General features: G+C 41.3%; 1 protein-coding gene across 10 annotated transcripts in view; it reads left to right on the top strand.

Moving 5' to 3' along the window:
* Positions 1-27,975, top strand: part of LOC105475055 (autophagy related 10) — a 304,793-nt gene that overhangs the window by 6,346 nt on the left and 270,472 nt on the right. For 4 of the 10 annotated variants that reach the window (XM_011729993.3, XM_071098718.1, XM_011729987.3 and 1 more), the window contains exons 2-3: positions 4,049-4,128; positions 27,558-27,677. In XM_011729993.3, the coding sequence (XP_011728295.2) occupies positions 4,105-4,128; positions 27,558-27,677 (144 nt within the window). In that variant the 5' untranslated portion in view covers positions 4,049-4,104. Of the gene's footprint in view, positions 1-4,048; positions 4,129-14,054; positions 14,264-14,341; positions 14,363-14,392; positions 14,564-14,588; positions 14,720-23,033; positions 23,142-27,557; positions 27,678-27,975 lie in introns of those variants that run through there. The other 6 variants (XM_011729990.3, XM_011729988.3, XM_071098717.1 and 3 more) reach the window with 6 other exon arrangements.

Genomic DNA, 27,975 nt, shown 5'->3' with positions numbered 1-27,975 from the left:
CCTGCCTCAACCTCCCAAGTAGCTGGGATTACAGGTGCCCGCCACCACACCCTGCTAATTTTTGTATTGTTAGTAGATGGGGTTTTGCCATGTTGGCCAGACTGGTCTAGATCTCCTGGCCTTAAGTGATCCACCCGCCTCAGCATCCCAAAGTGCTGGGATTACAGGTGTGAGCCACTGCATGCCGCCCTTGGTATTGTTTTCTACCTTCCTCATCACCATCTTTTTCTTAATCCTTTACATTTAGACTCTTTGGTTCTTGGCTCATTGTCTTTCAACCTCACCTTAAGGCCTCCATGAATGACCCTTCCACTACTTTACTCTCATAGTTCTATGCCTATTCAATGGTTAGGGCCTTTATTTCCTCTCTATATGGGCAACTCAGCTTGGATTGATCTCTGAGCTTTGTGCCCAACTGGAACAAACTGATATATCTGTAATTTCACACACCAGCCTCCTCCTCTCCAAACATGTCTTCCTATTCTGCTAATTATCTCACTCTCTATTTCTTTTTTCTTTCTTTCTTTCGTGCAGTGGTGCGATCTCCGCTAACTGCAAGCTCCGCCAACTGCAAGCTCTGCCTCCTGGGTTCATGCCTTTCTCCTCCCTTAGCCTCCTGAGTAGTTGGGACTACAGGTGCCCGCCACCCCTGGCTAATTTTTTGTATTTTTAGTAGAGACGGGATTTCACCGTGTTAGCCAGGATGGTCTCGATCTCCTGACCTTGTGATCTGCCCGCCTTGGCCTCCCAAAGTGCTGGGATTACAGGCAGGAGCCACTGCGCCCAGCCTTTTTTTTTTTTGAGATGGAGTCTCACTCTGTTGCCAGGCTGGAGTGCAGTGGCGCCATCTTGGCTCACTGCAAACTAGGCTTCCAAGTTCAAGGGATTCTCCTGCCTCAGCCTCCCAAGTAGCTGGGATTACAGGCACCCGCCACAATGCCCAGCTAATTTATATATTTTTAGTAGAGACGGGGTTTCACCATTTTGGCCAAACTGGTCTCAAACTCTTGGGCTCAGGCAATCTGCCCGCCTCGGCCTCCCAAAATGCTAGGAATACAGGCGCGAGCCACCCCACCAGGCCTCATCTCCCTTTTATACTCCTTCACCCAACCAGAATGAGTGGTACTGGGAAAAATAATCACATAAAATTTAGGAATTAGGACCTCCACAAATAGAGGAATCCAGTCTTAGCTATACTCTCAAATCCTGTATACCCCTTCTCAGCTTCTCCTCTTTCCTTTAAAGACTATTTTAAAAGTTTACTTGTTTTCTAAGCACCTCTCCTCACTTTTATTTTTTTTTATTTCAATAGGTTTTGGAAGAACAGGTGGTGTTGGGTTACAAGGATAAGTTCCATAGTGGGGATTTCTGACATTTTGGTGCACCCATCACCCTCTTCCTCACTTTTAGAAAATGCCTGTGCTTGGCTGGGAGCGGTGACTCACGCCTGTAATCTCAGCACTTTGGGAGGCCAAGGTGGGCGGATTGCCTGATCTCAGGAGTTCACAACCAGCCTGGGCAACAAGGTTAAATCCCGTCTCTACTAAAATACAAAAAAATTAGCTGGGCATGGTGGCATGCGCCTGTAGTCCCAGCTACTTGGTAGGCTGAGGCAGGAGAACTGCTTGAACCTGGGAGGAAGAGGTTTCAGTGAGCTGAGATTGCACCACTGTGCTCCAGCCTGGGCGACAGAGTGAAATTCCGTCTCAAAATAAATAAAATAAATAAATAAATAAAGGAAAATGGCTGTGCTTACTTCCTATGTTACAGAGAAAGTGGAAGCTATCGGAAATGAAGTTTCCTCAATCCTTTCTCCCTGGCATTTCTTTCCTCTCAAACACAAAGGCATCTATTCCCAGTATATCTTTCTCCTTTGCCCATCTTCCAGTTAATGCAACTAAGTACTTGGGACTCACCCTGTGTCTCTTCAGGGGCTGTGTTGTCTAAATTATCTCCTCTTTCCTTCTGGTTCTTGTGCTTGGCCTATAAATTGGATCAAAATCACACCCATTTAAAATGTGAAATACCAAAGTACCCCCCTTACTCCTTGGCTTTTATTCTTCCCTACCTGCCACCCTTTTTCCTTCTCTTCATAGAAAAGCTTGAAGTCTCTACTTCCTTGCCACTCTGCACATTTTGTTGTTTTTACTTTTTTTGTTTTTTGAGATGGAGTCTGGCTCTGTCACCCAGACTGGAGTGTAGTGGTGCGATCTTGGCTCACTGCAACCTCCACCTTCCGGGTTCAAGCAATTATCCTGCCTCAGCCTCCCGAGTAGTTGGGATTACAGGCACCCACCACCATACCCGGCGAATTTTTGTATTTTTAGTAGAGAAGGGGTTTCACCATATTGGCCAGGATGGTCTCGAACTCCTTACCTTGTGATCTGCCCACCTTGACCCCCCAAAGTGCTGGGATTACAGGCGTGAGCCACCATGCCAGGGCTACTTATTCTTTTAGAGAGGCATCCGCCATCATAACACCCAAACTGCTTTTGCTAAGGTTATCAGTATCTTCTTAATTTCCAAAGCCAATGGTTGCTTCTCAGGACTTATCTTCCTTGATTTTCTTTGCTTTATTTTTGACACTGTTAACCACTCTCGGGAAACTCTCTTCTTGGTTTCTTTCCTCACCCCCCTCCTAATTCTTTTAGAATTATTCTAGGCTCTTCTGTCTACTTTTCAAATATTGATGTTCCCTAAGATTTCACCCCCAGGTCTCTTCTTCTCTCACTCTATGTACTCTCCCCAGAATAGCCTCTTCTGTGACCAGAACTGCAATCACCTGTATATCAGTGACACCCAGATACAGGGACTGACTTGTTCTGAGGGGGCTAGAATCTAAAGTCAGCGTGAAAGGCAAAAATAAAACAGAGTTAAAATTATCTTTGAAAATCTTTAAAATTTCCTCTAAAATACTGTATACACGATTTTGAATGTATATACTATCAATCAAGAAATCCTACACAGCCAGTTTTCCTCCGCTATTGGAACAGAAGGTTGTTTCTTTAGTTAAACGCCAGATGAAGTTGTTGGCTTGCATTTAGCGGCCATGTTATAAGAAAAATATGTTTTTGTTTTTTGCCAAATGCATATAGTAGAGTTAATATAAGTTAAGCAAGCATAGGAGATAACTTCACTGTATATATTTTCAGCTTGACCTCTTCCATGAGCTCTGGACTTATACACTAAACAACTGTCTACTGGATATCTCCTTTTGGATATTCCAATCCAGATTGTTTTAATTATATTTCTGAAAGCTGAGGAAATGAGATACCCACACTCCATTTAGCAAAGGCATTTACTGAAAGGATACAGGGATGTGACATGGGTGCGGCACACAGGCAAAGTGTTTTCATAACATCTTGACTGTTGCCCTTATTCCAGGCAGATGTCCTCTAGCACTGTCCAGCTGCCCACACCCCAGTCTTCCCTCCTGGGACCTTAGGCAGCTTCAGATTTGTGGAATCTCTAGGCCAAGCATTACACAAGCCGGTAACCTCAGTCTGAATGGCCTTAATGAGACTAATGGAATTCATAAGTATCTGGGAAGGCATTGCATTTATTTATTTGTGGTCTTTTCAAGTGCTATACTTCACCTATTGGCTGTTACATCACTCTCTGGACCATCTTCATGAGGACCTGAAGACCAATTAACCAAGTGAAATCCCAGCATTTCCTCATTGACCAGACTGAACATCTGACTTTTACATGTGGGATGTGTGTTATGTATATTAAGAACCAATATCAGAGATAAGTCTGAGGTGATACATGTTACCTCCTCTTTATCACACACATCAAACAGCATAAAGAATTAAAACCATCATAGTATTAAACAGTTAAACATTACATTAAATATGTAGCAATACTCCTAACTGTGGGCAGTGTCACTCCAAATTCAGCATTCTAACAGCATGTAATTTTAATGGGACTGGACAGCTTTCATGGTATCCTCTTTCTTCCCTGTCGTTATTCATGTCTCATTGTATGCCTGCTTTGTGTATATAAAGAAAGATATTTCTTTCCATCTTTCTACTATCTATCCCTTCAGATTTATATGATCAGCCCCTCTTATGAGGAAGACTGAACCACAAAGGGGCATTCTCCATGGCCAACTCTGGACTGCAGAAGGTAGGCACTGCCCATCTGGAATGTCCCATTATCATCCTTTGCCGGCTTTTTTCCCTTTGAAGTTGACCTCTTTTCCTCCACTCTTACTCTGTTTACAGAACAACAGGATACAATTTTTTTTTTTTTTTTTTTTTTTTGAGACGGAGTCTCGCTGTGTCTCCCAGGCTGGAGTGCAGTGGCGTGATCTCGGCTCACTGCAAGCTCCGCCTCCCGGGTTCACGCCATTCTCCTGCCTCAGCCTCCCAAGTAGCTGAGACTACAGGCGCCCGCCACCACGCCCGGCTAGTTTTTTGTATTTTTAGTAGAGACGGGGTTTCACCATGTTAGCCAGGATAGTCTCGATCTCCTGACCTCGTGATCCACCCGCCTCGGCCTCCCAAAGTGCTGGGATTACAGGCTTGAGCCACCGCGCCCGGCCAACAGGATACAATTTATACCCAGATAACAATCCTTTCTTTCTGTCCAATACATACTAAAGATTATAAATCATTTGTTGTCATTTAAAACCACAGATATTAATTTTAATTTTTAAATTGAAGTTAACATTTTTATTATAAAATCATATCAATGATAATACGTTATTTTTCTTAACTCAACTACCAAAAGCATGTGAAGAAAAAAAAATCACCCATGATCACCTGAAGTTGGAAGTTCGAGACCAGCCTGGCCAACGTGGCAAAACCCCATCTCTACTAAAAATACATAAAATTAGCCAGGCATGTTGGCAGGCACCTCTAATCCCAGCTACTTGAGAGACTGAGGGATGAGAATCGCCTGAATGTGGGAGGTGGAGGTTGCAGTGAGCCAAGATCATGCCACTACACTCCAGCCTGGGCAACAGAGCGAGACTCTGTCTAAAGAAAAAAAAAAAAAAAATCACCCACTATCTTCCTACCTAGAGGTGACCATGATTAATTTCTGATTATAACCTTTTACTGTTTTTTACAGCACAATGAATGAGGTAATTCTTTAACACTCTGTTTTGTACCTGGTCATCTTTCCTTGTTAGAAAATACTGATTACACAATCACATTAATGATTGTTGGTATGATTTCATTGTCTCTACGTATCAATCCCTTAAATTTAAAAATGTGTATATTTTGGTTTCCACAGCCCTGCAAAGCTGGGATTATTACCAATTCCACTTCATAGAAATATAGATCCTGAGGTTCAGAGAAAGTAAGTGACTGCCCAAAATTTACATACCATGGAAGGGACAGGACTGAAGCTTGCCCCATGACTTCTTGCCTTCAAATTGGTGCCCTTTCCACAGTATGTCTCTTGTCTCACTAATGAGATAATGCAGATGAAGGGGCTGGGCAAGTGCATATTATCGTTATTGCCTCAGGAGGCAACTCCTGATTTGATCTGAATCTAGAGCAGCTTCTTGAATTAAATCTGCCCAGAGGCTTCCAGGTTTGCAGACTAAACTTGTCTTTATGCAAAATATCATTATAACACACTAATATCAATATGCAGTTGAATCCTATAATCATAATTAATTCCTGATTAGCAAACATAGCCACACAACATTTAAGGAAACAGATCATTATTGAACAAGGACATTCAAGCCCTTGCTAACAAAAGATGGACCCTGGGGCATGTGCATTGATCTTATCTCATTACCCCTGTGGTATTTTCTTTGCTGGATGGTGAGTGGAAAGTCCAGTACGAAAGAATATCTAGCTGCAAGGTACCAGGGAGTCTATCCTGGGGCCCCGAAAGCACAGTGTGTTTGAACCAAAACTTCTGAAGAGTTTATGAGATTCTGCAGTTCTTTTACTGTCTAGATTATTTTCCACCAACTGCTTTCCAAATCAGTGAATTATGGATATAGGGTGCTGCAAATGTCCTGTTGGACTCTTCTTTTTTTTTTTTTTTTGAGACAGAGTCTCACCCTGTTGCCCAGGCTGAGTGCGATGGCGCGATCTCGGCTCACTGCAAACTCCGCTTCCCGGATTCAAGTGATTCTCCTGCCTCAGCCTCCCAAGTAGCTGGGATTATAGGCACACGTCTCCATGCCCAGCTAATTTTTGTATTTTTAGTAGAGACAGGGTTTCACCATGTTGGCCAGGCTGGTCTCAAACTCCTGACCTCGTGATCCACCCACCTCAGCCTCCCAAAGTGCTGAGATTACAGGCGTGAGCCACCGGGCCCAGTCCTGGACTCTTCTTTTCTGCATTGTCCGAGGGTGTTGTACATTCTTTTATCACAGTTTGCTATTGATCTACTTTATCATTTACTTCTTCTTGAGCCCTTCACCACCTTTCACCATTCTCCATTCAAGGACGCTTTGGTAAAGATTTGGTTCATTTTCCCACGCTGGTGCCTACAAAGACCCTGGACTGCCCTTCCCTTCAGTGGTCCTGGACACGTCAGTGAAGACTGGGACTGAAAAGCCACATGGGTGTAAATTGCCAGGCCCTCATTAAAAGATAATTTCAGAAAAGGGTAAAATCATGACTTTCATACAGATATACCAATGAGCATGTTTAAAAATTATTTTACTCATATGAACCAGGCAAAATGGGATAGAACTGGTTTTTCCATTGGAGGGGTGGGGCAGCCGATTCAAATCACTACCAGACGGGATATAATTTACATATTTACCAATAGCCTATAACTTAGCTCAGTTGTAACAAATGTACCACACTAATGCAAGACGTTAATAAAAGGTAAAACTATGAGTGGGTTGCATATAGACAGATAGATAGATAGTAATTATCCATACTATCTGCTCAATTTTCTGGAAACATAAACATTTTCTAAAAAGTAAAGTCTATTAATTTAAAATAGTGATATAGGCCGGGCGCAGTGGCTCATGCCTGTAATCCCAGCACTTTGGGAGGCCGAGACGGGTGGATCACGAGGTCAGGAGATCGAGACCATCCTGGCTAACATGGTGAAACCCCGTCTCTACTAAAAATACAAAAAAAGAAAAAATTAGCTGGGTGTGGTGGCGGGCGCCTGTAGTCCCAGCTACTGGGGAGGCTGAGGCAGGAGAATGACCTGAACCCGGGAGGCGGAGCTTGCCGTGAGCCCAGACGGCGCCACTGCACTCCAGCCTGGGTGACAGAGCAAGACTCCGTCTCAAAATAAATAAATAAATAAAATAAAATAAAATAAAATAAAATAGTGATATATACTGCCAGAAAAAGGGTTTATATCACAGTGAAGTTGAGAAAACTGATAACAGTCACAGCAAGGCGATTTCAAGCTTTCCCTTACACCTTCTTGTTGCCTTTAATACATGTGAAGTACATGTATATTTTTGGGGTTTTGTTTTATTTTTATATTTTTAATAAATTTTTTAGGTATAGTTTATATACAATAAAATGCTCCCAAATTAAGTCTACAGTTCAATGCATTTTGATAAATGCATATACTCCATATGCTACGATGGTCTAAATGTCTTTCCCCAAAATGAGATCTTAATCCCCAAGGTGATGGTACTAGGAGATAGGACTTTTCAACAAACCCAGAACTAGGTCCTCACTAGACACCAAGTCTACTAGTGCCCAGATCTTGGACTTTCCAGCTTTTATATCTGTGAGACATACATTTCTGCTGTTTATAAGTCACCTAGTTTATGGTATTTTGTTATAGCAGCCTGAATAGACTAAGACAACATATAACCATGACCACAATCAAAATATTTTCATTATCCCAAAATGTTACCTTGTACCCTTTGTAGTTAATCCTGTCTCCAATCCTAAGCCCTTAGCCACTACTCATTTATTCTAGATTAGCTACTCTAGATTAGCTTTGCCAACTCTAGAAAATAGTATCATACAGTATGCATATGTCTGGCTTCTTTTGCTCAGCATGATGTTTTGAGATGAATTCATGTTGTTGCATTTAGCAGTAATTAGTTTCTTCTTACAGCTGAGTAGTCTTCCATTGCATGGACATACTGTACCACAATTTGCTTCCCATTCATCTGGAAGGACGTTCAGATTGTTTTCAGCTTTGGCTCTTATGAATAATGCTTCTATGAATAATCACATACAAGTATTTTTGTGGACATAGATGTTTATTTCTCTTGAGTAAATATCTTGGAGTAGATATACATTTCGTGATCAATATGAAAATAAAAATTGTATACTACTAATATTCTATATTGATCACATTCCTTAACTTAGAGCTTGACTTAGTTGATGATTCTAATTTAGAAACAATTTTGCTTCTGAATTTCGTTATTTTTATGGAATTAAACATGTTTGAAAATTATATGTTTTATTTGATTTTTAGTAGTATACATATAATTACAGTATATTAAATTGGAGACTGTGACTTGACACTTGGGATTCAAATATTTGTATGGAAACAGCAATGGAGAATTGTCATATTTTAATGACAATCTATAATTATTTAATTATCTGTGCTGCCTTAGAAACATTAAAAAGGTCGGGCATGGTGGCTCACGCCTATAATCCCAGCACTTTGGGAGGCCAAGGCAGGCGGATCACTTGAGGTCAGCTCAAGATCAGCCTGTCCAACATGGTGAAACCCCCTCTCTACTAAAAGTAAAAAAAAATTAGCCAGGCATGGTGGCGTGCGCCTGTAATTCCAGCTACTCGGGTGGCTGAGGAACGAGAATCACTGGAACCTGGAAGACAGATGTTGCAGTGAACCCAGATGGCGTCACTGCACTCCAGCCTGGGTGACAGAGTGAGATTCCATACCAAAAAAAAATAATAAATAAATAAAATAAAATAAAGAAACATTTTAAAAAAGTCCCAAGGTTACTGAAAATTATTTGTAAAGGTTTTGATGTTAGCAAAGGATAAAGGTAATATAGATTGCAGCAGTGATGTGCTATAGCTAAGAATGCATGACAATGAGGCCAACGCAGTGGCTCATGCCTGTAATCCCAGTACTTTGGGAGGCCAAGGCGGGCAGATCATGAGGTCAGGAGTTCAAGACCAGCCTGACTGACATGGTGAAATCCTGTCTCTACTAAAAATACAAAAATTAGGCTGAGCGCGGTGGCTCACGCCTGTAATCCCAGCTACTGAGGACACTGAGGCCAGAGAATTACTTGAACCCAGGAGGTGAAGAAGGTTGCGGTGAGCTGATATCACGCCACTGCACCCCAGCCTGGGCGACAGAGACAGACTCTGTCTTAAAAAAAAAAAAAAGGATAGTAATGGGATTATAGCTTCTACCTGTGCTTGAGTTTTTAGTATCTTATTCTTCAGAGTCTAGTTTGTACTATGAAGGTTAGAACACATTTCTGGAAATGATCCAATTTGAGCAATCTAAGTAAGAGTCAGAATAAGTTGAAATATTTTATGTAGTGAATTTCGGTATTTCCTTTGTCTCCCCTTTTTTTTTTTTTTTTTTTGAGACTGAGTCTTGCTCTGTTGTCCAGGCTGGAGTGCAGTGGTGCCATTTTGGCTCACTGCAACCTCCGCTCCCACTCCTACCCCACTCTCTGCCCCCACCCCCAGGTTTAAGTGATTCTCATGTCTCAGCCTCCCAAGTAGCTAGGATTATAGGCATGCACCACCACCATACCTGAATAATTTTGTATTTTTAGTAGAGACAGAGTTTCACCATACTTGCCATGCTGGTCTCGAACTCCTGGCCTCAAGTGATCCGCCTGCCTGGGCCTCCAAAAGTGCTGGGATTACAGGCATGCGCCACCACACCTGGCCTGCTTTGTCTACATTTTTAACATTCGTGGTTGGACTTTTTAATCTTTCAAGCATTTGAAGATAGTTGGGAACTATACATTGTATTTTAGATTTATCAGGGGAACCCAATGTTCTACAAGGATCATTCTGGCAGTGGTCTATTATTATCCAGGTGCTTTTTTACTCCCATTGGAATTGGTTGAGAGGGCCCTATGTTCTTTTACTTTTGGGGATGTAGAAAAACTGCATGTCAATAGCATATCCTTCTGGGTTATCAGATTCTAGCCTTGTTCGTTGTCTTTGCGATATGAGTTCTGACAAATGCATGATGTCACATATCCACTATTTCAGTAACATATATCATAGTTTCACTGTCCTAAAAAATGCCTTATTCTCCACGTATTCATCTCTTCCCTCTTTGCCTCCCTTCTCCCAAACTCTTGCAACCACTGATCTTTTACTGTCTCTATAGTTTTGCCTACTAGTGTTTTTTCTCTCACACTTTTAAGTAAGTGCTATGCACACACAGCTTCAAGACAAGTTTATCTCTACCATCCAATCAGATTACCTCCTCTAACTCTTTTATATAATTTATCTTTCCCTAAGGACCTCCTGGAGGGTGGTGGAAGAGAGATCTGCCTACTATAAGCTGCAGTAGAGATAGCTTTTGTTCCCTAGTATCTATTCTTCTCTTCTTTCTTTTAATAATAAAGCAATCCCACCCTGTCAAGGTTTGACTGAGCCCATGGCTAGACGCTACATTTTCTTCCTTCCTTGAATATAGGTGTGACCTATGGGATATGAGCAGAATGGATATATGCATGCAAGTAATAAGAACTGGCAAGATTGAGTAAATAAGACATTTACCATGGAACTTAAAAAGTTGTGACCCGGCCGGGCGCGGTGGCTCAAGCCTGTAATCCCAGCACTTTGGGAGGCCAAGACAGGCGGATCACGAGGTCAGGAGATCGAGACCATCCTGGTGAACACGGTGAAACCCCATCTCTACTAAAAAATACAAAAAACTAGTCGGGCGAGGTGGCGGGCGCCTGTAGTCCCAGCTACTCGGGAGGCTGAGGCAGGAGAATGGCGTAAACCCGGGAGGCGGAGCTTGCAGTGAGCTGAGATCCGGCCACTGCACTCCAGCCTGGGCGACAGAGCCAGACTCCATCTCAAAAAAAAAAAAAAAAAAAAAAAGTTGTGACCCTTTATAGGACCATACACTCGAAAGGATATTATGAATTATTATTTTTAAATAAATCCTGTAATTACATCTTGAAAGACACATTTATACTGCATTGTAATTTTTGATAATAAAAGTGTTTATTGGTTAAAGGAAAATGACTTTGAATGTAATGCAGTTTGTATAACCCTATTTTGAATTAAAAAAATTTACATGAGTATCAGAAAACTAAAACAAAAAAACAAAAAAGTTGAAGTTTCAACTTTTAGAAGGCTCTGTGTGAAACATGAGCATTAAAGCATAATGGACAAACAAAAGCCTAAAACAATGAGAAAAAAGAATGGCCACATCTGTAATCACAGCGCTTTGGGAGGCTGAGGCGGGAAAACTGCTTGAGGCCAGGAATTCCAGGTTACAGTAAGTTATGACCAGTAAGTTATGACCAGGCCATTGGTGAAAGAGCGGGAGACTTTGTCTTTAAAAAAAAAAAAAAAAAAAAAAAAGGCCACAGAGCTGGAAGGAGAATCAGGGGACTGTGGGTTTTACATAAGCGAAAGGAAGCAAGACTTTTTAGAAGTGAGCGACATGTCCAAATGAAACAGAGAAATCTAATAAAATAAGTATTAAAAGGATTTAATAATTAAGATATTATAAAATGGGTATGTCAAGAAGTTATGAGATTAACTATGTACATATAAAGCTTCTGGACTATAATAGGTGCTCAATAAGTTTTAACTCCCTTTCTTTTTGTGATCAATTCCTTGTTTTATTCCAAGAATACTTACTACTAGTTAGGACTATCGGGACTAGAAAATAATACCCCACAATGAAACTCTCAGAAGCAAAAGTTTTTCTCTGACCTTCTCCTGCCTTCCTGTCTCTTGGTCCCATTCTCCCCTGAGGCTAGCTATAGAAACTAGGCGGGCCATAGAAACTAGAACCTCTTTTCCCCAAAGCCAGTCATAAATCCTGGAAATATTACTTTAATTTTCCCCCCACCTTTTTTTGAAAAACTGGCCATAAAGAAATTATCTGATCTACCTTTTTTGACTGTAGGTCCTAAGACCGTCATTGCAGAGAGGGTCCCGCCCCACACCTGGAAGGTAGGAGTGCATGCTCAGAGAGGCCAAGAAGAATGTAGACAGACAGGCCTTGCTGGGTTTCCCCACTCAGGCTATTAGCATTAGAGCATACCCTTTTGTCCAATCATGTTTGTACATGGCTGTCCATACTTTGTTGGACGTACAAATGGACATTACAATTTTCCCTGTATCTTTGGGTCTTCATTCTGAAGGTTCTCATGTATATGTGCTAAATAAACTTGCTTGCCTTTCCTCCAATTACTCTGCCCTTTGTGAGTAGATTTTTCAGTGAACTTCAGTGATCAGAGAGGAGAGCTATAGGAGCCCTGCTCGAACCTTGAAATGCTGTGATGACAGACCGTAGCCTTAAAGCACTTTATAGTGTTGTACGGTAAACACACAAACAGGCCAATATCATTCTTTGCCATGAGGGATATGATGACAGGAGGTACATGGGGGTTAACTGAGTTATTTCTTTTAGTTTCTTTGTTTTTGGCATGTGAATTATGAAATTTTAAAACACCTCCAGTGCAAAAAAAATTTTTTTAAATTAACATGGTGGTTGGTGCGCTGCGAATTTCTAAAATATTGAGTATGATGTAAAGCAGTGCATTCTTTTTTTAAAAAATATATTCTTATTTTGAAACATTTTTGTAGAGATGAGGGCTCACTGTGTTGCCCAGGCTGGTCTCGAACTCCTGGGCTCAAGAGATTCTCCTACCTCGGCCTCCCAAAGTGCTGGGATTACAGGCGTGCGCCACTACGCCCAGCCACATTCTTGTTTTCATCTGTGAAATACGTTTTTAAGGTAAATACTTAAAGTTGATGGAGATACCTGGTCTACTTAAGCTCTCATTGAGAACACACTGCCTTGTGCTTTTAAAAAAATTAACTGGATAATCTAAATTGGCAGCTACCAATTAATTTATAGCCATAGTTGCTAAAAAAAGTTAGTGTAAGTTCATTTTTATTAGTCGCACCATTTTGAGTTTTAAACTATTTTACATAAAGTAAAATTTATACCTCTTACGGGTTTCGTCAAACAGTGGTTTAGTCACCAACACAATCACGGTATAGAAGCTCTCAAGCACCTTTCTAGTCAACCCCTTCCTCCAGCCCTTCACCCCGGTCGCCACTAATCAGTATTCTGTCTAAAAGGAAAACTTGTTATTTGGAAATAATTATAGACACAGGAAACTGCAAAAATACTACAGCACCTAGAGTCCCGTGTACCTATCACCTAGTTTCCTCCAATGATGACATCTCATACAACTGTAGTACAAGATCAAAACCATGTCATGTAGTTTGAAGGCAGGTTTTCCTTTCACTTCTTCGCCTGCATTTTCTCCTTTCATTTCCAACACATTTAACTCTGTTGTTAGAAGGAGCAGATGCTAGTTTTCTTTCAGATGTCTGCTATTTCAGTTCGATTACCCCTGTTACCCTTACATTTTTCTAGTCTTTATCCCCACCGTTTCGCCCCAATTTAATTTTGCTGCTAGTTTTTTTTTTTTTTTTCTCCTCTGGGATATGTGCCACAGATGGTACTATTGTCAATATTCGAATTCCTAACTTCTCCCTCCATCCGTAAGTTTTCAAGGGGTAGCCATGCTTGTGCTTAATTGTGGTGTTTGCAGGACTTTTTGCATTGTGTGAATGCTGGCACGGCTCTCCAACCTCTTAGGGGGCTGCTAGTAACCCGCTCCCCACTCAACGAGCCGCCTTTGTGCTCCGCGGACGGCACCGCCTGCGCCGGGTTGGAGGTGGGGGTGGGGGGGATGAGAGCTGCCCGCGAAGCGAGGGGCGGGGCCTTGGCGGCAGTGGAAGCGGGCGGCAGGGAAGTCTCGCTTCCCTCCTCTCCACCCACTCCCAGTCCCGGCCTGGGTCCCAGCCCCGCCCCTGCCCGGAGCGCGCGGCCGATCACGTCACCCGCCTGCGCTAGGCGGCCCACAAGGCGCACGGGAAGGCGCAATGCGCACGCTCCGACTCGGCCGCTGGCGGCTCTGACTGAAGGAGGCCACGACCACTTCTGGTTGGCCTCGGGGCGCGCTGGCTTGGGTCTTCCTCCGTCCTCGAGGCCCCCGTAGTCCCATCATTCAGCCCCCTAGGGGCACCGCCGCGGCGGTGGCCTCGCAGGGCGCTGGGTTCCACTCTCCAGCTCTCCTCCCCCTGGCCCCGTCGCCCCGCCCTCGTCGGGCTGGGCTGCGGGGTCAGGGGCCGAGCGGAGCGGGGTGAGTATTCCCACAGCCCCTGCTGGTCGCCGCCTCCCGGCTGTGCTTCCCACACGGTCCTCGCCCTACTCCTAGGACAGGGAGGAAGGGCTCGCGCGGGTAGGCGGGACACAGCCCAGTCCTGAACAAAAGGCCGGGGAAGCGGGTCCCCGCCGGTGAATTGCGGGCCTGTGTTGGCCGCCGCGCTCGGGGCGAGCGGGGAAGGGCGAGGACACTCCCTCCCCGGGACCCAGTCCCCGTCGCGCACACGGTGTCACCAGCACTCCTGGCCCAATACCCAATTGCTGCAGCACCCTCGAAGTGGGTAGTCACTACCTTGTGTTTAAAATCCACATACTGATAGCAAATCTTTGGCCATGTGACGTTGAAACAGTATTAAATTACTGGGGTTTCCGGTGGCTGAGTCCAACTTAATTTGAAGTTTCACATTCATCAAGTATCAGGAGGAATAACTTGGTATTTAGAGCCAACAGGTTTTTCTTTTTTTTTTTTTAAACCTCCCAAAACTATAAAATCAAGAATTGGCGGGGAGGGTGGGAGAATGATAAAGGAATAGTTGACTGATTTATAGAAACTTTTCGTGGTAAAAATTACAAAAGTATTGGAAATAAGGCAAAAGGATGACAGCATGTTTTTTTCAGAGTCAAAATGGAGCCTGTTTAATAGGCCCACCTGAAGATGATTTAGATGTCTAGGGGAGTGTATTTTGTTTGGCATGATGATATTGATTAGGGCCTAGGCTTTGTAGTTCACATCTTTTGGAGTAATGGAGATGCAAATTATTTGAGTGGGATAGAAAAAAAATACAGTACTCCTAAAGGTTGTAGTTCTATTGCGTTGTAGGATATTAACCATTTTTCTTTTTTCTTTTTTTTGGAGACAGATTTTCGCTCTGTCACCCAGGCTGGAGTGCAGTGGCATGATCTCGGCTCACTGCAACCTCTGCCTCCCGGGTTCAAGCAATTCTCCTGCCTCAGCCTCCTAAGTAGCTGGGACTACAGGTGCCCGCCACCATGCCCAGCTAATTTTTGTATGTTTAGTAGAGACGGGGTTTCACCATATTGGACAGGCTGGTCTTGAACTCGTGATCTTGTGATCCATCCGCCTGCCTCGGCCTCCCAAAGTGCTGGGATTACAGGCATAAGCCACCGCACCCGGCCGATATTAACCATTTTTCTATCTAACCTATCAAACTTATCCTTTCTTCAGTGTTTATGCTCAGTTCCTGAAATGCTTTTGAGCGCACTAAGCCATTCAGCTTGCTCCATTGTGAGTTTAATAAGTCTTTGTCACAGGTTCATTTTGAATCATATTTATAACTTTTGTTATTGGACAATGGTCACTATTCTTTAGTGGCAAAAACAAGTTTATGCTTCTCAGGATGGGAGGACATCGGCCCTGTGTGGTACTCAAATACATCTTAGGACCCCAAGTAGAATCCTTTCTCATTGCTTCCGAAGGGTTAAACAGTGACCAGAGGAAATGTTACAGAACCTTGACCAAAAAATAAATCCAGAGTATTGAGAAATTAAAATTAAAGTCTTGCAGATTGCAGAGTTTAAAAATTGTTATTGATATTTTAAATTGAAGAAATTAGTGGAAACAGTAGTTCTAAACTGCATTCATTTGAATGTGGAGTGTTAAAAGATTATTTCCTCTGTCTCCTGCTTTTCCCTTGCCACCTCCTGTTTTATTATGATAAGGTTAACTGAGATTTTGCTACATGGTGGGCCATTCAAGTTATGTATAATGTTTTGTGACAAACTATATGTTGACAGTAGTTCCTGATGCCTAATAGATTTCTGAGAAAGGTAAAGCAGCCCTTTAGGAAAAACAAGGAGAGTAAAACTTAACAGAAGATTTCTTAAGATGGGCTTGATTTGATGATTATCTTTGAAGCCTAGAGATGTGTTTGGGACCCAGGAGGTTGTGTTTGAATCATAAATATAATCAGGGAATCTTAAGAAAGAAAAAAAGCCATAGAGATCATTTGGTGATTATCTGTTGAAAACAAATGTTTTCAGGGGACAAGCAGCCTGAGTATAATAAAACAATTAGAAAGTTGGGGAATGGAGAATAGGAGAATAAGCTGTACCTGAAGGAATTCTGATTAGGGAATGGTTGCTGAAAACTGCAGAGACAAGACTTCTCTAATGTGCTTACCTGATCACATAGGTTTATAGGATCCAGGAAGAGTGCTTAGTAATAGGAGTTTAGCTTTGAAGCTAGGGTTATTTCATTTCACTGTCATGTAACATCTTTCCGAGGAAACCTTTTTATCATCTCTTCTGAGCTCAAGAACCTACAATGGTTTCCTGTTACCAACTGTTTTAAATGGAATCTCCTTTGGGTTTTTTTGGTTTCTTTTTTTGGTTTGTTTTTTTAAGACGTGGAGTCTCTGTAAGTTGCCCAGGCTGGAGTGCAGTTTAGAGGCACAATTAGAAGGCACTACACAGCCTTGACTCCTGGCTCAGGCAGTCCTCCTGCCTCAGCCTCCTGAGTAGTGAGGACTAAAGGTGAGAGCTACCTCTCCAAGCTTCCTTTGACTTTTAAGACTGTAAACTTCCTGCACCCTGTGCCTAGATTCTCAATATCCCTCAATCTATACTCTCCATTCAGGTTCTTTACTGGTGTACCTCATTTCAGTCTGTTCCAAGGTTCACTGCCACTGCCCCCATCCCTTCTATTTTTCTTTCTATATCCTCCTATAAATCAAGGATTAACTGAAATCTAACTCCTGTAGGGCACAGGCTCTGGTTCCAGACTGCCTTAGGTCAAATTGCTACACTTAACAGCTGTCTTATCTTGGACAAGTTACCCTCTCTGTCTCAATTTCCTTATTTATAAAATACAGAAAATCGTAGTAATTTACCTCAAAAAGTTGCTCTGAGTGTTTGTTACCAGTTCTTAATACATAGTAATACATGCAATTTTAATTATTTTAATCCATACTAATTCTTCAAACAGTGGTTGTATAATTTATCACTGTTTTTTATTATCCATTATTCTCTGATGTTCTTTTCAATTTGAATCTTTACTTAAAAATTTGATTACTTTGAAAAGAATGTGTATTCTGAAAAATAAAAAAAATTTTTGATTACAAACTATTGAAGGCAAAGACTGTATTATACTTCTTTTTGAAAGTCTCCTAAACCAAGTCTGGGTGTAGTGGTTCATGCCTGTGATCTCAGCACTTTGGGAGGCTGAGGCAGGCAAATTGCCTTAGCTGAGGAGTTCGAGACTAGCCTTGGTAACATTGCAAAACCCCGTGTCTACAAAAAATACAAAAAAGTAGCTGTGCATGGTGGTGCACACATGTGGTCCCAGCTACTCAAAAGGCTGAGGTGGGAGGATCGCTTGAGCCTGGGAGGTGGAGGTTGCAGTCAGCTAAGATGGCACCACTGCCCTCAATCCTGGGTGACATAGACCCCCTCTCTCTCAAAAAAAAAAAAAAAAAAAAAAAAAAAAGTATCTTAAACCTCTCAGGATGATCTGGGGGCTCCGTGTAATATTTTTTTCTTCTCATCTTACTATCTAGTTTTCTTTTTCTTTTCTGTTTTTTCATTTTACTTTTGTAGCTTAGTTCCAAAAGTATTTGAGGTAGCTTATAAACTATATAATATAAAATAACATAAAAAATAAAGAGAAATCAAGATTGTGGAAATATGAAACTTGAATAGAAAGATGTGATTAGGGTGAGTTATACTGAAAATATATTGTGAATGTTGTACAATTATTAAAGTTAGGCCACAAAGTTCCAAGCTTCATCATGGTCAAAGGAAAGAAGGAAACATATTTATTGCCCAGCAAAAACAGCTTCCTGTGTTAAAATAATTGGGAGGCCATTGCCTGAGGAAGCTCCAGTGCCCTGGGTTCCTACATAAACAAACTTACACCCAACTCAGTCTAAATGGTCTTATTCTAGGAAAATGAAACTTGTAGCTTAACCAATCAGAAACCAACTAACCTCTAACCACTGACTTTTACTGGAATGATCCAAGTAAGATTACTCCACTTTGACCAATCATAGATTTTCTTGGCCTTTCTTGTGCCGTTTACTCTACAAAAGCTTTTTAACTGTGTCCCTTTGGTGCAGTCCCATGTTGCTTGCATTCTGGAGCTGACTAATTCATTAATATGCCTAGTGCTCCATTATTGGAATGCTAAGCTTGTGGGAGTTATTTATATCCTGCTCAAGGTCATCGCCAAGGTCTGATTTTTCACACACAAAAAATTTGCAACCTCCCGCATAAATGAGTTAACCATTGTCTGCTCAAATAAACATTTTCTTGTTTTTGTTTTTTGGAGACAGTATCTTGTTGTGTCACCCAGGCTGGAGGGCAGTAGTGCAGTTATGGCTCACTGTAGCCTCGATTTCCTGGGCTCAAGCTATCCTCCCACTTCAGCCTCCCAAGTAGCTGGGACTACAGGCATGCACCACTATGGCAGGTTAATTTTTGTATGTTTTGTAGAGGCAGGATCTCACCATTTGCCCAGGCTGGTCTTAAATTCCTGGGCTCAAGCAATCCACCTGCCTTGTCCTCCCAAAGTGCTGGGATCACTGTGCCTGACCTCAAATAAACTCTTTAAAATTTTAATGTGCCTTAGTTTATCTTTTAGTACTTAGTAAATATTTAGTGAGTGAAATGGAGGTTGTGATCTCAGATTTTAAAGGATATGCTGAGGCCCTAGAGTTAAATTCTCTAGACTTTGTTAATTCCTTACCTACTTCCCAGTATTTCTCAAAGGGGGCTCTACTGACATTTTTACGGACAACTCTTCACTGTGTGGGATTGTCCTGCACATCGTAGAATGTTTATTTTACCTGGTCTGTCAGTACTAAATGGCAATGGCAAGCTCTAACTTCTTTTCTTTTTGACAATCCAATATGATCCCATTTATTTCCAAGCAGCCCCTTGAAGAGTGGGTTCCCCATAAAGTTGGGAACCGTTGACCTTATTTGCCCATACTCTACTCCATCCAAGCTATGCTGCATCCACTGCCATTTGTTTTATTTTTAAACCTTGCATTCTTTTCAGACCCTGTCTTTGCAGGAGCTCCTCCATATTTTTGGAGTGACTTTGTCTCCACCTGGTTGGCCCTTACTCAAATTTCGAAATTCAGTTCTTTAAGAATTGAATTCATGTGTTCAGAACTCCAAGTTTTGGAGTCTTCCCCAGTTTTGCCAGGAAGTTTGATATTCTTTTCTAGGAGGACACTCACAGCAAGCACTAGGGTATTGTAGGTACTGAGTGAATGAATGAAAAACTTGTGGAAATAGAAGGCACATTAGTCTCATCTCTGAACAAAGACGTTTGCAAGAAGAAAAATTTAAAGAGAATGTGTCTTTCATTACAAAAATGTCCAACCATTTCTTTTTTTTTAATTTTCCAAAATAAAAATATGGCACTTGGTAGTATATTTTAAAGGCACTTTGCTCTATCATCTGTATTCAGGCTGGTACTGATTCTGTAGCTTCTGATATTGTGTTGGTCCTTTTTTTGTTTTTTTTTTTGAGATGGAGTCTCGCTGTGTTGCCTAAGCTGGAATGCAATGGCACGATCTCAGCTCATTGCAACCTCTGCCTCCCAGGTTCAAGTGGTTCTCCTGCCTCAGCCTCCCAAGTAGCTGGGATTACAGCTGCCTGCCATCACGCCCAGCTAATTTTTGTATTTTTAGTAGAGATGGGGTTTCACCATGTTGGTCAGGATGGTCTCGAACTCCTGACCTCAGGTGATCTGTCCACCTTGGCCTCCCAAAATGCTGGGATTACAGGCATGAGCCACTGCTCCTTTCTGTCTCTTATTTTTTGGATACTTTTGGCCAAGGATACCCCATTATCTCCTTATTTCCTAATTCTGGGAATCTTGGCATATGTGCTGACTAGAGTTTGTTGTACTAGTCCTACCACCCACTGTTCAAAGACAGCAAGACAGTTTGAGCTGGTGGATCAGCTCAAATTGTCATCAGTGTTGGAACAGTTTTTCTTAGGAGCTTGCAGAGTTTTATTATTAAAAAATTAAAATCTTTTAATAAAAATAATGATACTGGTATCAGAAAGATTGATGTCACATAGATCTGTGGGTTTTGTTGTTGTTGTTGTTGTTTGTTTTAGAGACAGGATCTTGCTGTGTCTCCAGGCTGAAGGGCAGTGTCACGGTCATAGCTCACTGCAACCTTGAATTCCTAGCCTCAAGTGATCCTCCCACCTCGGCCTCCCAAAGTATACATCAGTTTGTGTAAGAAAAGTACCAAGAAGTGAATAGACCTGAAAGTTGAAGAAAGGTACTATAAATGAGAAGAGATATATAGAATAAGTCCATTCAAATTTTTACATTTTTTTTTTCTTTTTTCTTTTTTTTAAGACAGTCTCGCTTTGTCACCCAGGCTGGAGTGCAGTGGCACAATCTTAGCTCACTGCAACCTCCGCCTCCTGGGTTTAAGCGATTCTCCTGCCTCAGCCTCTGGAGTAGCTAGGACTACAGTGCACACTACTGCACCTGGCTAATTTTTGTATTTTTAGTAGAGAAGGGATTTCACCATGTTAGCCAGGCTGGTCTTGAACTCCTGACCTCAGGTGATTCTCCTGTCTCAGCCTCCCAAAGTGCTGGGATTACAGGCATGAACCACTGTGCTTGGTCTGAATTTTTCTTTTATTCATTTACAACTTAAAAAAAAATTTACTGTTTGCTTATCTGTTATAGATGCTAAGATACAAAGTGTAAATCAAATCCCCAGACATTGTAGACGTTGCTGTATCATCTTCTGGCATTCATTGCAGTGGGTGAAGATGGCAGAGGCTACCCTGATTTTTGTTGCTTGTAGGTAAACCTTTTTTTTTTTGCCTGCATCTTTTTTTCTTTCTAGTCTTTATTTTATTTTTTTTTTTTTTGAGGCGGAGTCTCGCTCTGTCGCCCAGGCTGGAGTGCAGTGGGGCGATCTCAGCTCACTGCAAGCTCCGCCTCCCGGGTTCCCGCCATTCTCCTGCCTCAGCCTCCCGAGTAGCTGGGACTACAGGCGCCGCCACCACGCCCGGCTAATTTTTTTGTATTTTTAGTGGAGACGGGGTTTCATTGTGTTAGCCAGGATGGTCTCGATCTCCTGACCTCGTGATCCGCCCGTCTCGGCCTCCCAAAGTGCTGGGATTACAGGCTTGAGCCACCGCGCCCGGCCCTTTCTAGTCTTTAAATTAAGATATTCCACCAGGCTATGTTTAGGCATAAGTTTCTTTCTAGCAGCTTTGTTTTTTTTAGAAACATGGTGAATTCTTTCAGTTTATAGGTAAATCTTTTAAATCTTTTTTCCCCCATCTTAGAACAGTTTTTCAGTTGTACATTTGCTTATGATTGTAGTTCAGAAATTCCAGTTATTTGTAGGTTGGACCTGTGTTCTTTGTCCTTCCCATCAAACAATATGCATGGTTTTCATCATGGTCTCTTTTCTTTTGTGTATTTGGAAAGGATCTTGTGTGCTTATACACTGAAACTCGAATGTGATTTTTTTCCGGCTTCTATACATCTCTCTGTTGCCTTGAATGTAGAATTTATATCTCTACTGTTACATGTTTGAATTTCCTTCCAGTTTTTTCTTATCCAGTTTCCTTTTTAATCTCAGCTGTTTTTCCTTCCTCATCTCTTGCTTTTAGATGAGGTCTTTCCCTTTCTAAACTTTTTCTTTTTAAAATTGGGAACATAGAGTACATAATTCCTCAGTTTGATTTCCATATTCCTAGTGTAAGCCCATTACAGGAGCAAGCTTTACCTCCTCCTGTTTCTGGTAGTGCCCCTCTTTTGTTATGCAAGAGCTACTTAAAGGTCTTGTGTTTTGGTTTACTTACCTTGACAAAAGAGGGGCATGTTGACTGGTCAGAGGGACCAAGCGTTCCTTCCTTCGTCTCTCTCCCTACCTTTAGAAGCTGGAGGAATCTTCCTCTTTTTGTTAGTTTGGAAAGCAGATGAATGGGTACAACCAAATTTATGAAGGATAGATCATTTTCTATACTCAGGAGAGGTCTTCCTTTCCTAGTGTTGAATCTTTCGGTCCTGTAACTATAATGAGGGAAGTGTTTTTGTATGATTTGAAATAGTTTATAGTTTTGTTTTTTTTTTTAGTTTTTTGGGATGTTAGTGGTGAGACTATACTATTTTGAGAGCTCATCCTGTTCCTGCAGCAAACCTGTCACTCGCTGCACAGTACTCAGTGCACCTCAGGGCTTTACCTTCCACATCTGGCCATGCACACTGCACTACTGGGCGAGAACTGCCTTGAAAGAGAATTACCAGTGGGGCTAGAAACCAGGAGGGGAGGGGCAACTCAGGATCTGTTTCTCTGAAGGGAATACAGAATGGGAGAGGGTGAAATGACCCTCTTCCCAACTGACCTAGTGATAGAGAGGTCAGAGCAAGCCTCAGCTACCAACAGAGATTCCTCATTTCTAGGCTAGGTACAGTGTTGCCTCTTATTTAAACTTTGATTTGGAATATGTATTCCAATGGGAAGGCGAGGAGGGAGAATTGAGCCCTGCTGGTCATCTGTTGTCAGGACTGATCCGACTTCTCTTTTGATGTATCTCTGTGCTATTTTATTGGATTGCCCAGGGCCATGCCTTCTGTGTCCCACCCAGGCTGCCAAATGTCTTGAAATCCAGGTCTTTTACCAGCCCTGTCAAAATGATTCATCTTTTGTCTAGGGATCATGCTAGTCTTTTAGCATGATTCCCTTTGAAAGTATCCCAGGTGCTAATTAAAAGTAATTATTTTGGGGTCTTCAGAATCAGGTTATCTTTCGGCCAAGACTTAGGATTCTGCATTTAAATTTGCACTGTGGTTGCTTCCTTGCTCTCTAAAATTTGAGGACCACTGCCTAAGGACCTTGCTAGGTAAGTGATTAAATTAATCTAAATGAATTCAAGCCAAATTGCCATAAAAGTAGTGGGTTGATGTTTAACTCTCCTAGCTGATATTGCATGTTTTTTAAAAAAGAGTCTACACTTAGAGTTATAAATAATGTGGAATTGTTGCTAGGAGGGACAAGTATTCAGGAAATTGCCTACTTTATTAGTCAAAAATGATTTTTAATGTTTAAATGTATGCATAGCATGTTCTGTGGTAATCACATTTTTGTAAATGATCTTAAGTTCCGGGAAATTTAGTTATATTTCTTATAGTGTTTTAGTCCTATTATGACTTTGATATACATTGATTTATAGATTCATCAAATCAACGGCTCCAACTAAAACAATAACAAAGAATTAGTTCCACACACATTATATTAAAAATCACATTAAACAATATGGAGAGTGGTAGTGAAAAAATTGTTTTCAATTAAAAAGGATCATTTAAACAATGATTATATAGTGTTAGAATTCACTAAGGCTGCTTTTCTGGAAAGATATATTTGAACAGCAGCAGAATAAACATCTTCTATGCTTCTAGTCTAAGGGCTAACTTATAGTTTGGAAAGACTACCCTCACTTGGCGGGGAAACTTACTCTATTTTCCAATCTTTAGTCTCTGGTAAAGCAGTTAGAAAAAGGTTTTGATTGAATGTTATGTAACAAAAACAAAATCAAGAACAAAACAACACAATTCTTCAGCTGGAGTAAGTCTCAAGCAAAATGGATGTTAATAACAACTTAATGCCGGGCGTGGTGGCTCACACCTATAATCCTAGTACTTTGGGAGGCTAAGGTGGGTGGATTGCATGAGCTCAGGAGTTCGAGACCAGCCTGGACAACACAGTGAAACCGGGTCTCTACTAAAATACAAAAAATTAGCCTGGTGTGGTGGCGTGCACCTGTAGTCCCAGCTACTTGGGAGGCTGAGTCAGGAGAATCACTTGAACCCGGGAGGCGGAGATTGCAGTGAACTGAGATCATGCCACTGCATGCCAGCCTGGGCGATTCCGTCTCCAAAACACAAAACAAAACAAAACAACTTATACTTTATGACACAAGGAGTGCTGACTCATTTCTAACTTTTACTTACAACTAGAAATGAGAGATTCATTGTTTAGGATGAGATGAGAATTGAAATTCATCTTTTTACTGAGAGTTCACTTGAGTGACTGTTGTCACCTGTAGAGTGAATTTAGTTTAAGATAACTTAAGTCTGGAAACATATGCAGTTCACATATCTAAGGTTTTTCAATTTGCAAAATAAGTATTCTTGCTATTATTGCTTAATAAGCCACAGTTGTGGTTATTTCCATTTTTAGCCATATTTTCATCCATTTCATTATAGGAAGTTCTGATTCAAATTTCTGCCTCTGCTAGTTTATGAATTTGGTAGAGGACCAGAAAGTATTACAACTTGAAAACTATGTATAAAAATGTTGATTGAATTATATTTATATTTTTGAGTTGAAATATTCTTGAGCAAAAAAGCAATAATTATTCCATGATATTTCATTATGGTACGTTATGATGAATCGAGTTGAGATGGATATCTTTTTAATATAGTATACTTCCTAATTTTGTAATCAAGCCATAAGTGTTTGTATTATTGTATGTAGCATCCTTCAGCAAAGCCTAGTCCTTAGATAATTTTAAAAGTATTCAACCAAATATCAATTAGTGTTTTGATGTTCAGTCATCTTGCTCGTAGCACAGTGCTGTTAATTAGATACTCTATGGCTATTGAATGAAATTTTATGTTTAAGTATTTTCAATACTTCAGTAAACCTCAAGTAACTGGAGGGCTTAGGCTACTTTGTTCAGGTTTTTTTTTTTTTTTTGAGATGGAGTCTCGCTCTGTCGCCCAGGCTGGAGTGCAGTGGCCAGATCTCAGCTCACTGCAAGCTCCACCTCCCAGGTTCACGCTATTCTCCTGCCTCAGCCTCCCGAGTAGCTGGGACTACAGGCACCCGCCACCTCGCCCGGCTAGTTTTTTGTATTTTTTTTAGTAGAGACGGGGTTCACCGTGTTAGCCAGGATGGTCTCCATCTCCTGACCTTGTGATCCACCCGTCTCAACCTCCCAAAGTGCTGGGATTACAGGCTTGAGCCACCGTGCCCGGCCTGCTTTGTTCAGTTTTGTTACTAACTAAGAGTCTTGTTGGAGTTTTAAAAATATTAGTAAGTATATTAGTGTTCTTTATGAACGAAAGTTAATTTTTCTTTGATTTAGTATCTTTCAGTATATGTCAGGATCATCATACATTTGGAAAAATTTCCTCTGACTGCACCATATCAGTCTTCTCTTGCTATTCTAGTTTTGCATTCTCTCTCTGATTGATGAAATGGGTTCTGTTACCATCTACGTAATGTTGATATAGAATCGGTATTTCCAGCCCAGATTTCTCTTTCCTTTTGAGTTCAAGACACACCTCAAAATGCCTGCTGGACCCCTTTACTTGGACATTCCACAGGCATTTCAAATTCAAACTCAATATGGCCAAATTAAACCCATCTCTCTTCCCAAACCTTTTCTTCCTCCAGAGACCTCTGTCTTACTCAATGAACCACCACCTAAAGGCAGAAAGCTTGGAATCTTTTCTCTCCCCTGTCCCCACCAATCTTTTCAGTTGTATTGTCCATACCTAGTTCAATAGCAGTTTATTTTTCTTAGAGAGACTCACTTTTATCAAATCTTTCCAAGGCATTTGGTTATAGAAATATCAGTTGTCCTTCTTTTATAACTTTTTTTTTTTTTTTTGAGACGGAGTCTGGCTATGTCGTCCAGGCTGGAGTGCAGTGGCACCATCTCGGCTCACTGCAAGCTCCGCCTCCTGGGTTCATGCCATTCTCCTGCCTCAGCCTCTTGAGTAGCTGGGACTACAGGCGCCCGCCACCACGCGCGGCTAATTTTTTGTATTTTTAGTAGAGACGGGGTTTCATCGTGTTAGCCAGGATGATCTTGATCTCCTGACCTCATAATCTGCCCGCCTCGGCCTCCCAAAGTGCTGGGTGAGCCACCACGCCCTGCCTTCTTTTTTACTCTTATGTTTTGGTTTGTTTAACATTTAATTACAGTATATATTTATGATAGGAGAATAAGGTTTGTGAACACACAGTTAACTGATGGGAGCAGAGGTGCTTCATGATCAGCATGCTGTAGACATGAGTCAGTGTCGATTAATCTGGCAAGTTGGTTAGATGGAGGTTGGATAAGAGAGTTCCTACTGTAATTATTTGTATTTCTTATCTCCCTGTGTTAGAATATGAGCTCTTACAAGGCAAGGACTGTATATTTTTTCATTTTTGTATACCTAACTTTTACTTACGCACAGTGCCTGCTACCTAATAGATATTCACTATGTATTTGTTGGATGAATGAACAAACTTACATAGATTATACTAAATTTGAATAATCAGAAATGACACTGGTTTAGGAATTAGCTAGTATAGACAGATCATTGACCTTGGAGCCAAACAGGGGTTTAAAATCCTTGCAGTTTATATGATTTTAATTCAATTAAACAAAAGCATCTAGAGTGTTTACTATGCTAAGCACCAAAGATACAGAAACAGGAATATAAAAACAGAAAAAGCTGGGCATTGTGGCTCATGCCTATAATCTCAGCACTCTGGGAAGCCGAGACTGGTGGATCGCTTGAGGTCAGGAGTTTAAGACCAGCCTGGCCAACATGGTGAATCCCTGTCTTTACTAAGAATACAAAAATTAGCCAGCGTGGTGGCATGCAACTGTGATCCCAGCTACTCGAGAGGCTGAGGTGGGAGAATCACTTGAACCTGGGAAGCGGAGGTTGCAGTGAGCCGGCATCATGCCATTGCACTCCAGCTTGGATGATGGAGCGAGTCTTCATCTCAAAAACAATAACAACAACAACAAAAATAAAAACAACAAAAATAAAAACAACAACAAAAAAATGGGGATAAGGTGAGAAAGATAGAAAAAACAAAAACACTTTTTTATTTTTTTTGAGATGGGGTCTCATTCTCTCGCCCAGGCTGGAGTAGAGTGGCATGATCATAGCTAACTGCAGTCTTGAACTCTTGGTCTCAAGTGATCCTCCTGCCTCAGCCTCCTGAGTAGATGAGACTACAAGTGCACACCACTATGCCTGGCTGTTTTTAGTTTGTATATAGACAGAGTCTTGCTATGTTGACCAGGTTAGTCTCGAACTCCTCAGTTCAAGCTGTCTTCCTGCTTTGGCCTCCCAAATTGCTGGGATTACAGGTGTGAGCCACCACACCTGACCAAAACCATTTTTCAGTGGCCTTGAGGCCATTCTACATCCCGAATTTTGGTTTATTGACAGAAATAAATCAATTAGCAGAATTCCTTTCAATATTATTCTAAAGTTGATGCTAATACTTAGTTTTTATATTACAGTTGTCATTTAACATGGAAGAAGATGAGTTCATTGGAGAAAATACATTCCAACATTATTGTGCAGAATTCATTAAACATTCACAACAGATAGGTGATAGTTGGGAATGGAGACCATCAAAGGTAAGAATGGAAATGTTTGTTTTCTATCTCAAAAGAGGATTTTTTGTTTTGTATTGTTTTGGTTTGTTGACATGTACCTCCATAATTGAAATTAAGGTATGAAAACTGGTTTGATTTAGTAAAAGACTTAAATTGAAGGATGTCTTACAACAGATGTCCATTTTCTTATTTCAACTATATATATTCATTATTATCAGGCTAATGAAGTATTATTTTGAGAAGTCCTTAGGTAACCTGCTTAATTTAATAGATAGAAATTAGCATATTAATTATCTGAATATAAACAGATGTTTCTGTG

Source organism: Macaca nemestrina, chromosome 6, assembly GCF_043159975.1.
Source record: "Macaca nemestrina isolate mMacNem1 chromosome 6, mMacNem.hap1, whole genome shotgun sequence".
In the NCBI taxonomy this organism is placed as follows: Eukaryota; Metazoa; Chordata; class Mammalia; order Primates; family Cercopithecidae; genus Macaca; species Macaca nemestrina.
This window is presented reverse-complemented; position numbering and strand designations above follow the sequence as displayed.